General features: G+C 53.2%; 1 protein-coding gene across 1 annotated transcript; it reads right to left on the reverse strand.

Moving 5' to 3' along the window:
- Nucleotides 1-7,540: 7,540 nt before the first annotated feature.
- On the reverse strand, nucleotides 7,541-14,596 carry RBPJL (recombination signal binding protein for immunoglobulin kappa J region like). The gene is given in 12 exon segments (XM_087445217.1): nucleotides 7,541-7,888; nucleotides 7,997-8,100; nucleotides 8,247-8,402; nucleotides 9,125-9,277; nucleotides 9,557-9,666; nucleotides 10,076-10,213; nucleotides 11,561-11,735; nucleotides 11,984-12,099; nucleotides 12,270-12,340; nucleotides 13,479-13,605; nucleotides 14,421-14,529; nucleotides 14,531-14,596. Coding segments are annotated over 12 exon segments (1,605 nt in total). The 3' UTR covers nucleotides 7,541-7,608.
- Nucleotides 14,597-14,615: the final 19 nt, after the last annotated feature.

Raw genomic sequence — 14,615 nt, forward strand, 5'->3', positions numbered from 1 at the left:
AAAACAACCACAAAAATCCTTGGATTAGCTGCCAACAATAGAAATGAGGACGTTTCCCATAAAAATCCAGTTTCCCCACTTGCCTCGGGGGAAAACAAGATTTGACAACTCTCAGGTTGCACAGCAACCATTGGGAGTTGCTGACCGGGCAGCGCCCGTCTGAACGTGGCTTCTCTGCCTCGCCAGTCTCTGTCCACTTGCTTCTCTCCCGTCACCTGCGTGGCCTCTGTGGACACTGTAGTTAGTGGGCTCTGGACAAGTACCATGGATGCCTCTCTTGATCCTGTAACAACCCTGTGAGGTGGGTACAGTCCTTTTCACAAGGGGGACAGCCTGCCCGTAGCTTGTCTGTGCAGAGTTAGACCTTCATTCCAGGGCCTTGATGGTGGCGGTCTTCCCTCGGTGTCATATGGCTCCCATCACATGCGGCACGACAGGAACCCATTCTGTGCTTTACACCTGCACCCATTTAATCGTCAGGACAATCTCACAAAGTAGGTGCTGTTAGTATTCCCATTCTCCTGAGAGGGAAACTGCAGCTCAGAGGTTAAACCCAAAGCTTACCATTGGTAGAGGTGGGATTTGAACCCCGGGAGTCGGGCTCTGGGATCTGCTCATAACCACACTGCTTATCGGTTATGTCACCCAGGCCCCTTCACTGCGGGCTGCTCAGGCCCCACAAAGCCCCTCTGAAGTGGTGAGTCTGGTTTCAAATCCCTCCTGAGGCCCTTGCTACACTTGTTTTCCTGAGTCCCATCAGGCTTGAGTGGGTCTCTGTTCCTTGTAACTTGGGTTTTGCAGAAGGCCCTCACATCTGTTAGATTTGTGCTGCCCAATACAGTGGCTACTAGTGACAAGTGGCTACTTAATTTTTTTTTATTTTTTTGCTTTTATTTATTTATTTTTATTTTTTGTGTGTGTGAAGAAGATCAGCCCTGAGCTAACATCCATGCTAATCCTCCTTTTTTTTTTTTTTTCTGAGGAAGACCGGCTCTGAGCTAACATCTATTGCCAATCCTCCTCCTTTTTATTTTTTCCCCAAAGCCCCAGTAGATAGTTGTATGTCATAGTTGCACACCCTTCTAGTTGCTGTATGTGGGACGCGGCCTCAGCATGGCAGGAGAAGCAGTGCGTCGGTGCGCGCCCAGGATCTGAAACTGGGCCGCCATTAGTGGAGCGCGCGCACTTAACCGCTAAGCCACGGGGCTGGCACTGGCTACTTAATTTAAATTAATTAAAATTTAGGACCAGCCCCAGTGGCCTAGTGGTTAAGTTCAGCACGCTTTGCTTTGGCGGCCCAGGTTTGGTTCCCAGGCATGGACCTACACCATTCGTCTGTCAGTTGCCATGCTGTGACAGTGCCTCACATACAAAATACAGTAAGATTGGCATAGATGTTAGTTCAGGGCAGATCTTCCTCAGCAAAAAAAAAAAAAAAAAAATTAAAACTCAGTGCCTCAGTTGCACTAGCCACATTTCTTTTCTTCTTCTTTTTTTTTTTTTCTGGTGAGGAAGATTGGCCCTGAGCTAACATCTGTTGCCAATCCTCCTCTTTTTGCTTGAGGAAGATTGTCCCTGTGCTAACATCTGCACCCATCTTCCTCTACTTTGTGTACGGGACGCCGCCACAGCATGGCTTGATGAGCAGTCTGTAGGTCTGTGCCCGAAATCTGAACCTGTGAACCTTGGGCCACCAAAGTGGAGTGGGTGAACTTCACCACTACACCACCAGGCCAGCCCCACTAGCCACATTTCAAGTGCTCAATAGCCACATGTGGCTAGTGGCTACTCTGTTGGACAGCGCAATATAAAATACTTCCACTGTCATAGAAATTGTGTCAGGGCTACGTTGGATGCTGAGACTGTGGGTCAGGAACTCTGGATCTGGACTTCAGCTCTCATTAGCTGTTACCTTGTGCTCCAACAGCCTACAGGGAGGTAGGTCAGAGCCTGGTACACAGTAAGTGCTCAGTAAGTGGCACTTTAGTCTCATCATCAGTGCCATCTTTGGGGTAAGATATTAGCTCCAGAAAGCCCCTGTATTATCTATTGCTGTGTAAAGTTACCCCCAAACTTAGGGGCTTATGACAACCATAAATATCTCTCCTAGTTTCTGTGGGTCAGAATTTGGGAGCAGCTTAGCTCGGTGGTTCTGGGGTCTCATGAGATTGTAGTAAAGTGTGGGCCAGGGCTGCAGTCATCCAAAAGCTCGACTGGGCTGGAGGATCCGCTTCCAAGATGGCTCACTTACATGTCTGGTGAGTTGGTGGTGGCTGTTGGCAGGAGGCCTCAGTTCCTCACCCCAGGTGCCCCCATAGGGCTGACTGAGTGTCCTCAAGACACAGCAGCTGGCTTTTCCCAGAGAGTGATCCAGGAGAGCCAGGGGAAATCTACAATGCCTTTTATGGTCAAGCCTTGGAAGTTACACAGTCGCTTCCACGATATGCCATTGGTCACACAGGTCAGCCCTATTCATTGTGAAAGGATACTACAGAAGGGCAGGAATACCACCAGGAGGCAAGACTCATTAGAAGCCATCTTCAAGACTGGTTACTATAGCCCCAGTTGCTGCTCGGCTCTGCACAGGGGCTAATTTATCTGGATAGTTAACTCTGAGTGGCATTTGGTATAATACTATTTCTGAGAATTGGGCACAGGATCTAAACTGGGTTTTGGACAATATTGGGCCGTTTTTATTCATAATCCTGTCAACTTTCTGAGGCAGCAGAAGCAATGACCCCTGCATGGGTTGATTCCTTCATGGGGCGTGGGAAGGCATACAGGCCAAATAGATTTTCCCTTGCCGATAATCTGCTATGCAGTTTTGGGGAGTGGGATAGGCAGAATTCTAAGATGGCCCCCAAGATTTCTGCCCCCTCGCAGAACCCGTACAACTGTGTACACCTGGACACAATCTGTACATTTCCCCTGCTTGATGATGGATGTCACTCCCATGATTAAGTTACTTTATATAGCAAAGACGAAGGGATTTTGCAGATGTAATTAGGTTGATTTTTGAGTTAGCAAAGAGGGAGATTATTGTAGGTGGGCCAGACTTAATCAGTTGAAAGCCCTTATAAGAGGGTCTGGAATCTTCCTGATAAGAGTGACACTTTCCTGTTGGCCTTGAGAAAGCAGGCTGCCATGAGTTCTATAGCGTCAAGGAAATGAATTTTGCCAACAACCGTGTGAGCTTGGAAGTGGACCCTGTGCCTCAGAGAGACTACAGCCCTGCCTGACACTCTGATTACAGCCCTGGGACACCCTGAGCAGAAGACGCAGATAACTCCATGGACTCCTGACCCATGGAAACTGGGACAATAAATGTGTGTTGTTCTAACCAGCTGTGTTTGTGGTAATTTGTTACTCAACATAGAAAACAAATACAGGAAGGTCACTTACCTCCTCTGGACCATCTATTTCCCCATCTGTTAACTGGAAGGAGAGTGCAGTATTTGGGTCATCTCTAAAAGTGTTTCTGGAGTCATAATGACAGCACCTAGCCCATTAGAGTGGTTACTGTGGGCCAGGCCCTGTTGAAGTTACTTTATGTATATTAGTTATTTTATTTCTCATGACATGACATCTCATGAAACAAATACTATTATCGCCATTTCCAGAAGAGGAAACTGAAGCACAGAGAGGTTAAGTGACTTGAATTTGCCAAGCTCACCCAGCTAGTACATACGGTTTTGATTCCAACGTGGCTGAAAAGCCGCCATTACACGTGCATTCCTTCATTTCAAGGTGACCCCTCTGAAAATACATATGTATATTAGCATATGTATATGCACGTACATACCACGAGAAAACCAGCCAAGCCCAGGATCCCCTACCCAGGGCGAGGTGCACTTTCAGCCACCAGCCAGGGCTGGGGAGAAGGATGTTTTGAACCAGATAGGGGCTTGCGGATGAGCTTGGCAGAGTGGGCCCCACTTCAACACTCTGTCACCAGAGTGAGTCCATAAAGAAGTTGGTCACAAGGCTCTACTTTTCCCCAGAACTTTGCCTGTCCCTTCTGTTCCCTCCCTGCCCCCCTCCACCCCCCCACGGGTGGCAAGCAGCTAGCTCTGGCGGGTGTTTACCACTTCACCATGTGCATAATTGTGTCACTGCTGCCCTGCCTGCCTTTGTCCCTTGGGGTCTGGAACAGCGCCAAGCCTGACTGGGGGGTGCCTTTTTGGGTGAGAATGGTCAGGATTGACCCTTGCAAAACTTAGTAGATATTGTCTTCTTGGTTTCACTCTTTTTAAAGTCACTTTCTCTCTCCCCTGTCATCTTCACGGTCTGTGCCCTCGGCAGTCTACATCCTCCCTAGGGAGGAAGATGTCTGAGAATTCTACCCACACTGTGGTGATAATGGGTTTCTCTTTGAGGAAACCCAATTTAAAAGAAACCGAAGGGACAGGAAGAAACCCAAAAGTCAGTGATTAAACCGGAACACCAGCTTGTTCATGGTGGGACCTCAGGCAGCGTGAGAGCTGGTAAGCTGAGAGATTTTGGAACAGAGATTTTGACCTTATTCTCACCATGCGAGAACCTCAGAGACCCAGACTTCATCCGTATAGGATTCAAACCAGGCTCTGCCATCAACCTGCTCTCAGAGCAGCATGAGCCTTCCTTCTCAGAGCCTCAGTTTCCCCATCTGTAAAATGAGGAAGAAACATGGACTGAAGCAATGATTCTCAGCCCTGAGGGGTTCTGATCCTGAGAGCATGAAAACATTAAGATTGTCTTTTAAGGACCCTAACAGTTCTTTTTATAAATAAATGAAAACTCAATTCCTGGGAGGGGAATAGTGCCACCTGCTGGTTTCACTTTGCACTTGCAATGTCCAAATATCTGCCACTGCTATGCAACCCAGCGTTCTTTGGTGTTTATTGAGCTCCAACTCAATATTCAAGGCATTGTAGTGCGCCGCTGGGACACGCAGCAATGAGCCTCTTTCCGCATGACGCTCACAGTCTGGAGGGGACAAGTGACATGTACACAAAGTCCTCTGATCCAAGGTGGACAGTGACATGGGACCAGTGAGGTTCTATGGAAACACAAGGTGGAAAGCTTGGGGCCAGGGCCGGCTTCACGGGCATGTGACCTGTGCAGTCACACAAGGCCGTGCTTAGAAGGGCCCTGCCTTGATTTTGTCCTCTGCTGTCCCTGTCATGAAATTCTTAATAATTTTTGAACAAGGGGCCATACATTTTCATTTTGTACTGGGCTCCACAAATTATGTAGCTGGTCCTGCCTTGGGGAAACCTTGGAGGAGATGACATCTGAGCTGGGTTTGGAGAACAGGGCAGTAGTTGAGGGAGAGGAAAGGAGGGGAAGAGGTGGACTCCTTAGGCCTTGGCGACAGTGGTGTGAGGGAAGGAGATAGAAGATCAGGTTCTGTGAGGTGGGCAGAGAGGGAGGGGAGTTTGGTGCTAGACGAATTCAGGCTCGGGGCTAGGAGGACCTCCCAGGACAGTCCAGCAGCTGGAACTCAGAAGACAGGCCAGGGATGCAGCTTTGAGGTCACAGACTTCCAGGTCGGTGCTTTAGTGGGACAAAGGTCCTAGGGTGCCCTGAAGGGATTGCAAAAGAAGACAGAGCTGCATTGCCAGGCCTGGGCTTTCAGGCCAACCTAGGTTCCTAGCTTCCGGGACTCCTGCCTTGTGGAGTGGCAGAGGAAGTCCTTTAGGGCAGGGCTGGAAGGGCCCTTGAGCCCCAACTCTGCGTGGGGTGCACTGTGAAACTCCTCTTAGCCTCCTACAAGTGGCTTCCTGCTTCAACACCGTCATGGGGCGGTGAGCTCAAACTCTCCAGAGACAGGCACTCACGTCGGCGACATTTCCCATCCGACTTGTTGCTTGCATTCCTCAGTCAGAATTCACTCTCGGGGGCCGTGAGGGGCTTTGAACAAGCTTCTCCCTCCCTGTCACAGTGGGTTTCAGCCTGCTGACGGCAGGTGACAGAACTTCACCAAGACTTTGGGGAGTCTGAAGAGCAAACCCCACTCCCTCCCCTTGGGCAATGTCAGCGGCTTCTTTCTCATGGGGCTTTCCATGTTGGCTGGGGCTGGGGGGGGGGGGGGAGTTCCACAGGAAATGAGCCCTTCTTCAGAGTTCAAGGACGGTTCCAGCGGGGTGTGAGCCCTGAACCTACATTTCAGACGAGTTCTCCCCATTCGACACCACCCCGGATTGGTCCAGGCAGCTGGCACCCATGATATATCTGTATCCTTGGTTCTAATGGCCTGAGCCAGGACCCTGCCTGGCTTTTCTGCTTCCCTGTAGAGCACAGACTTGGCAGATGGTGGGCAGGCTACTCAGCGATGGATTTTGACTTGGTCCCTGGGCCCCACACAGAGAAGTTCCTCTCTCAGCTGGGTTATTACTCAGTTGATCCCAGGAGTTCTGCCTGGAGTTGTCCTGGGAAAGTTCTGTTCTGTATACTGTGTTTGCCTCTGGGCCTGGGGTGCATCTTTGCTAGGAGTGGGGGGTAGCTAGTAGAGTAACTCATCTCCAGAGCTAACAGGTGGTCCCCTGTCAGGGACAGGGGCTCAGGGATGCTAGCTCCTTCTGAACCCCATTCCTTCTCCAGAAAGGATCAAAAAGTTAGGCTATCTGTTCCATCAGACTTGTGCTCCCTTCCTCTGTGGGTGTATGAGGGTGGGGGAATTACACTGGGTACCTCCCTCCTTGGGCAGGTGAATCATACAGACCAGACTCTGCCTTGGATAGGGATTGATGCTGGCACAGCAGAGGACTCCCCAACCCTCCAGACTGTATCCTACCAGGCCTGCAAGAGAAGTGCCTGAGTGGACAGTTAAGATGGCAAGACCTGACCACTGTCCCTGGTACCTGCCCCAGCTGCCAAAGTTATGGGCTAGAGAGCAAACACAGGAGGGGTACCGTGCCTGGCTCCGGCCATAGGAAGTCCAAGGAGGCGCAGGTCTTAGTATCCCAGGGTGGAACCCAGTACCCCAGGGCAGGACTCCCAGGAGGGGCTCAGTGCTCCAAGTGGAACCCAGTGCTCCGGGCAGTAGCAGGGCTCCACTGGGATGTGGTGCTCCAGGTCATATCTAGTATTGCAGGCAAGACCTGGTGCTTCAGGGCACACGGGCCACGCCTCTTAAGCCTGTGCCCCATGCCCGGCATGTGAAACTATGTGTTTTCTCTTCAAGAAGAGACACAGCTGCCTGGAGGGTAAAATGCCCTAGGCTTGGCTTCTCAGAGTGTGTGAAACTGTGTGTGAGACATAGGGAAAGGAGAAAGACAAAGACAAAGGGATAGGGACACACAAACACTACTCCCTCTACAAAGTCACCGAGGGAAAGAAAGAGACGGAACGCTTGATTTAGAGTGAAGCAGAGACAAAGACAGGGAGAGCCACACTCGTGTCTGGACACGGAGAGCATCTCTCGGGTCGTGTCTTCCTGGATGTAGAAGGACAAGGGAGTGACCCGTGTAAACCCGCGGGGCCGCGTTTCGGGTTTTGATGGCGAGAGCCTTCTGCTGCCGGGGCTGTGGCCTTCACCCCCGCAGCAAAGGGGCAGAGAGCAGAGACCCAGAAGATGGGCCCGGGGCCAGGCCGCGGGAGACCTCAGCCGCAGCGCCCAGGCCGCGCCTAAGTCTGGATGAAGAGGTGGAAGTTGGTGCGCGTGAACTCGTGGTGGATGCTCTCGAGGAGCGCGTCGGCGTCGGGGTCGGCGGCGGGCTCGGGGGCGCCCGGGGGCCCGGGCCGCGCGCTGTACTCGGGGGTGTAGGTGAAGGAGAAGGCGCTGGGGTAGAAGAGGCCGTCGGCGCGCACGAGGCTCACGGGCACTGTGACGGGTGTGCGCAGCCAGCGCCAGTCGCTGCCGAAGGCGGCTACGTCCGGCACCACGCACACCAGGGACCGCGGGCTCCTGGCGGTGGGGCGCCAAGGTTAGGGCTGCAGTGACGCTGACGCCATGCACCCCCCACTCCGTTCCCTGGGGCCCAAGGGAGGCCCTCCCCCACCCCCATCCCCATACCTGTACATGGTTTCGGCCTCCACGTTCCCGAACCACACCTTGAGCCCCGCGTGGAAGTTCTCACCGTGGAGCTCCAGCGTGGCCACGTCGCCCCCGCCACTCAGCTGGGGGAAGGTAGGACCAGGTGGTGTGGGGGAAGGGGTGGCCGAGAGCCTGCTACCCTCTCTCACCAGCACCGCCCCTCCGCAGCGCAGTCAGGATCCACGCCCGCCAGCCCCCCCGCCCCCCCTCCCCCGGCGCCCGGATTCACCTCGAGGGTGCTGATGAGGGGCACCGGGGTGACCGGCTCCCGGGTACACGCCAGGCTGGTGCTGAAGGAGAATTCCACCGACTCGGTGCCGATGATGGTCCAGCAAGAGCTGTCGTTGAGCAGCGCCCTGTTCGCCTCCTTGGGGCAGGGGGAGGCCTGGGAGGAGACCCGAGGGGAAGGGCAGAAGCTTCGGATGGTGGCCACCAGCGTGGGAGCCAGCAGAGTGCCTGAGCTTCCAAACATTCCGGGTTGCAGGCTGGGCTCTGCGGTTTACCTGCCCTGTGAGCTTGGACAAGCCCCTTAAGTTCTCTCGGGGTTAGATAAGCTCGCTGGACTAGCTGATTTCTAAAGGTCTATTTTCTTAGGATTCTAGAATTCTGTTTTTTAACATTGTGCAATTTTGTGCCCTAACATTCTACCGTTTTAAAATTCTTTGGGAGGGAATATTGCTCAATAATGTTATTTCTACATATTATGATTTTATCTCAACAGTCTATGATAATATTCTTTGGGGAGTAGTATTGCTTAATAAGAATAATAATTTTCCACATTCTATAATTCTGTCCTAACACTCTGATTCTAATAGTCTTTGCTCAATAATACTCTATACTATTATTATTTACGTCCTACAATTTTATATCCCAACATTTTATGATGCTAATATTCTTGGGAAGGAATGTTGCTCAATAATATTATTACTATCTTGTTCTACATTCTCTGACTCTGTCCCGATACGACAGTCGATGATTCTAACATTCCAAGGGAGGCAGTATTTCTCAGTAAGTAGTAGCCATTATGATGACGATGACCTTACATTCTATGGGTCTCTGCGTTCTGACTTTCTAGGATGCTTGGTGCTGACATTCTCTGCTTCTCACCTGGAATTGCACCACCTTCTCTGTGGCGAGACATAAGTAGGTGCCACCCCCTCCCGGAGGACCACCCGGAAACTGGAAGGCACACTTGTGCAGTTGAGAGATGGGCTCGTCCACATCGAGGAGCGCACACTGTTTGGCTACTTTGCGGATGATCTACAACAGAACGGTGGTAAGAAGCATGGCGGCAAGGTGCCTGGGTGCCCAGAGGCTGCCCTCCCAGCCAGCTTGCTGCTACTCCAATAGCCAGGTAGACACTGGCAGATTCCCCCCGCCCGGGCCCTTTACCTCCCTTCAGCCCCACAAAGCAGTGAGTATCCAGATTGAGAACGGTCTTCATGCCTTGGGCCCTCACCCTCCAGCCCTGTCCATGTGGGTCATACCTTCTGCATGGATCTGGGGGGACCCCTCCAGGTATGCCCTCCCTTCCCATACCATTGGAGGTAGTGTGATGCCCGTGACAGTGCAGACGAGCTGCACCAGGGAGCCATAGCGGACGTAGCCCTCTCGAGGTGGGAAGTCCCCCTGGGAACAGTGTTCATCAGCTAGGGGTGAAAGGAAGGAAGGAAGGAGGGTTTCAGGGGCTCCAAGCTTCTACTTCAAGCCTTGCCCTTCCTCCCTCTGGCTCCACCTCACATCACACATGGGTCTTGTGGGTAAGGTTGGCATGCAGGGAGGCAGCGAAGGCTGAAGGTTCTCATTCTGGAGGGGTCATGTGTGGCCATCCTCACAAATGTCTGCCCCCTGGGGGCCTGAGATAACGGGAAAGGGCTGGATATTGGAGTTAGAATAGCTTGGATCAGAAACAGACTCACTGGGACTTGGGCAAGTCTTCTTGTGTTGCTGAGCCTCAGTTCCACTGGGCAAAGTTTACCATCCTTGAGGAGTTGTGGTGACGATTAAATAAGCTAATGCATGTGAAGTGCCCAGCCCTGGGCCTGCTGATGTGTTTACCGAGGTGGAGCGTGAAGGCAGCCCACTGGCGTGCGCTGGCCACGAAGGCCCCATCCTCCACAGAGAGGTATCGTGTGGACACCGTCTGGGAGCGCAGGCGGTTGAAGAGGGAGACCTTCGAGCCCGAGGATATGCATACTGTAAGGGGAGGTGGAATCAGCGCCCTGGCCTGGCTTGGTCCCTTGGACTTGCCAGACAATTTCTGATCCTCTGTCCCCTGTGCCAGTCTGACTGATATGCCCACTGGCCTGAACGCACTGAGCATTCATATTTCACAGCTGTTTATCTAATAACTGCTATAGTCCTGCTTCTGTACTTTTGCCTGTTCCTTTTTGCTGCCTGGGCATCCTTCAATTCAAGAAACAGAATTTTATCAAGTATTCACTAAGTGCCTACTTTGTGGCAGGCACTGTGCTGGGTACTGAGCACCAAAGGGTGAATTAGACCCAGTTTTGCTCTGGAGGAGTCACGGTCCTGGAGGGGAGACAGGGACATAGATATAAAATTTCAATATGATGTGGTAAGGGCTGGGTTAAGGAGGGCTTCCTGGAGGAGGTTATGCTCTCAGCTGGGGAGCATGAAGCAGGTAGGAGTTGCTCAGAGAGCTGCCTAAGCAGAGGCCATGTGGTGTGAGACAGCAGTACCATATTTCTAGGGCTTGACAATGATCTCTTCCAGCCTATCACACATACTCACACTCATACTCACACTCAGAGTCACAGTTTTGTTTTCTGATTGAACTCTGACCCCCCGGGGAGAAAGCACTGGGTCATCTCCCTCTCTCTCCTCACCGTGCCAGCCATTCTGTAGGTGCTCAATTTATACTTAGCCAGGTATACAGCAGGCACTGAATAAATATTTTTAAGTCAATTTCTTCTACCCTTTTATTGTCACTTTTTTGGTGTGTGTGTGAGGAAGATCAGCCCTGAGCTAACATCCATGCTAATCCTCCTCTTTTTCCTCCTCTTTTTGCTGAGGAAGACCAGCTCTGAGCTAAAATCTATTGCCAATCCTCCTCCTTTTTTTTCCCCTCAAAGCCCCAGTAGATAGTTGTATGTCATCGTTGCACATCCTTCTAGTTGCTGTATGTGGGACGTGGCCTCAGCATGGCGGGAGAAGCGGTGCCTCTGTGCGTGCAGGGGATCCGAACCCGGACCACCAGTAGCCGAGCGCGCGCCCGCTTAACCGCTAAGCCACGGGGCCGGCCCTTATTGTCACTTTTTATCTGTCTTTAGTTCAGCACCTGCCGGCGTTTGGTGGGCCGCCAACTCCCCCCACCCAAATCTGGTATCTGTCCCCTTTCCTTTCTGCTCTTGCTTCTCAAACTCTTCTCATTCCCAGACCGAAGCCGCACCCCCTCACCCACACCCCGCCCCTCTCTCGGCTCAGACCCCGCCTCCCCCACTCTGACCCCACCCCCACAACCCAGGCCTCTCCTGCCCCCAAATCCAGGAGCTCCAGGCTTGTGGGCCCCGCCCCGCTCACGGTCGGTGTTTTTCAGCGACTGCTTCTTCTGCGAGGGCTTCGAGATGACCTTGATGAGGCGGCTGTGGAAGGTGCCCAGCTCCCGGCCCCCTCGGAGCACTAGCCGCAGCACCAGCCGGAAGTGCTTCCTCTTGTCTGCGTCCGAGATGTACAGGGTCTTGGCACAACCGAATTCCTACGGGGTTCGCGGGGATGGGGCCGTCTCATCCCAGCCCTGCGCCGCCGGATGAACCCTACTCCCCTAGTTATCTGACGTCCGCCCCGTCGGACGTGGCGTGAAGCAGCACAATCCAAGCTCTGGGGCTCACCCTCCAGGCTGAACCCCACTCTCGCGGCCTCCCTACCTATCTCTTGGCTTCTGCAGGGGAGTAAATGAGTCCAAGGATGGGAGCAGGAATCAGACCCCCTCCCATGCGCTCTCACCCTGGAGTCTGGCTGCTCCTCGAAATTCAACTTCTGCGTCTCAGCGGCACTGCCGGACGCGCCGTCCAGTCCCATGTAACCGCAGACCGTGGGTCCCGTCTCCCCTGCCTGGTGGACTGGAAAGGGACGCAAGCGGGCTCTGGAAGGACTCGGGTGCCAGGCAGGACACGTTCTCGCCGCCAGATGGCGCGGCGAGACTGCGCCTGCGAACCGCCCAGCTCCCAGGCCCTACTGCTGTGGTCCTCCTACAGAGGGAGGTCACGGCAGCCTTAGATACTGCCCTCACCTTGGCCCTGCACTGGCTTCACCCTCCAGCCGGGACCTGCGAGGTAGACACAGGGCGGAGGGCAGAAGAACCTGCGGAGACATGTAAGCGCAGGACTCGTATATCATCTCCACTTGACTGTCTTGTAGGCATCTCAAAAGTAGCATAAACCCACAGAATCCTTGATTCTCCCTCCACCTTTCCCATCGCCCTCCCCAGGCTTTTCCATGACCGTGAACCCCATTAACATCGGAACCTTCTTTGACACTCCTCTTATTCAACCTATCAGCAAATCCTGTCCACTCCACTCTCAGAACATATCCAGAATCCATCGGCTTCTTGCCACCTCCACCTTAGTCTCAACTGCCATCACTTTTTGCCTGGACCACTGCATCAGCCTTCCAACCTTCTCTTCTCCTACTCCTCCCCTCTTCAAACTGTTTTTCACACAGCAGCCAGATTGCTTTTTTTTTTTTTTTTAAGTACAGTCAATCATGTTGCCTTGACTTCTTAAAATCCTCCAATGGTTTAAATAAGTCCTCACATGATCTGGCCCCTGCTTACCTCTCTAACTTTATTTCCTACAACTTCCCCTCTCCTCTAATTCCAGCCACTCTGACTTCTTTTGTGCCTGGAATCAAGCCAGGTTGGTACAGCTTCAAGGTCAGTGCATTTTCTTTTCCTTCTAATTGGAACACACTTCCCCCAGATTTTCTCATGTCTGGCACCATTTTCATATTCAAGTCTTGGTTCAGATGTCAACTACTTAAAAGGCCTTTGCATACCTTGACCTTTCTAGCTTAAGTACCCCTGCTCCAGTTTCTATCACATTACCCTGTTTCCCTTCTAGCTCTCATCACAATCTGGAAGTATCTTGTTCACTGATTTGTGGGGACTTTATTGTCTGTCTCTTCCACACTAGAGTGAAGATGCCACGAGAGAAGGGACTGTATCTGTCTTGTTCTGCTGTATGCCCAGTGCCCAGCAGTGCCTAGAGAGCCTGGCCCATCATAAGCACTCAATAAGTAGATGTTGAATGAACGAATGAATGAATGGGTGAATGAGTGAATGAATGGAGACTGTAGATGTACAGGGAGGTTTTGCTATAGACCAAAGTGGGAGCTAGTAGTGGCTAAAGGAAAAGGCCCCTGATTGGCCAATAGCTGAGCCCTGAGTCCTCCCCAGGCTCTAAAAGACACTAAACGGGGGAGGGGCCGATGGGGCACCTACCGCTTCTCATTTCCATAGGATTTCTGGGCCACCTTGGCGTGCAGGATCCGCACAGTCTGCTCACACGGTTGCTGCAGGCACGGGCGCATGCCTTCCCTCAGGACCATGGCATGCTCTGGGGATGACCTGGGAGTGGGGGCAGGCCGGCCAGGCCGCAGCATGGAGCGTCAAGGAGCGAGGTGGCATGGAGCCCAAAGCACCCAGGTTGAATGAAATGAATGGGAGGAAGGGGCTGCTCCAGTTTGCCCCACCCAGGGCCAGGGAGAGGAAGTGCTAGGCAAGGGAGGGGACTTGCGTGCAAGGCATGGGCTAAATATTTGTGCTGTGAGGTGCTCAATGAGGCTTGCACGGAGCCCACCAGGACCACCCAGGTGCACTCCTCCAGTCTGGCTCCATGCCCATTGCAGCCTGCAGCATTGGGGAGAGGCCCCAGCCGCACAAAGGCCGCACTTATGCTGGCCTTGGGATGGAGACAGGGTATATGAGGGCACATGGCTTCCCTGCACCCTGAGGGGACCCACCCCAGCTAAGTCGATGCCAGGGGGGACCTCCAGACCAGGTGCTCTCTTGCCTGCCAACATTTGCCTGGAAACATGGAAGGGTCCCAAAACCGTGTCCCCAGGATCCTGGGGAACATTGAATCCTTCTGGGGGGGTCAAAGCAACACTCCCTCCCTCCTTTCTCCTGGGAGAAGGGGCCTGTTGCTGTCTCAGCTGTCCTCTCCTTGATCATAGGGCCTCCATCAGCGCTGCGGAGTGGGCCAGTCGGAGCCTAGGGGTCTGGCGGCTCCTTGGCCTGGGAGTTTTGACGGGTGAGGGTAGTGGGTTTAAGCCATTGCAGAGAGCAGGTAAAGGAGTCCGTGATGGCAGAGATTTAAGGGACCACCAGGTGGGACCCAGGGAGAACCATGAGCCCTGAAGCTGCCCTTCTGAACCCCTTAACCTCTTCTCAGGACTGGAGTCTCGGGCCTCTCCTCGCTCCTGGAGGGGGCAGAGGAGGGCAAGAGCCGGGCCGCGCCCTCGGAAGAAGCGGGGCCAGGCTGCCGGCGGCCAGAGCCAGGCCCTGCTCCGCCCCTTGGGGCTCTCCTCAGGGAAGCGCCTCGGAGGCTTCCAACGCATTCCGGCTGCGGACAGCGGG

The sequence above is a fragment of the Ceratotherium simum genome, chromosome 21, assembly GCF_057802395.1.
Source record: "Ceratotherium simum simum isolate JZ-2026a chromosome 21, ASM5780239v1, whole genome shotgun sequence".
Taxonomy (NCBI): Eukaryota; Metazoa; Chordata; class Mammalia; order Perissodactyla; family Rhinocerotidae; genus Ceratotherium; species Ceratotherium simum.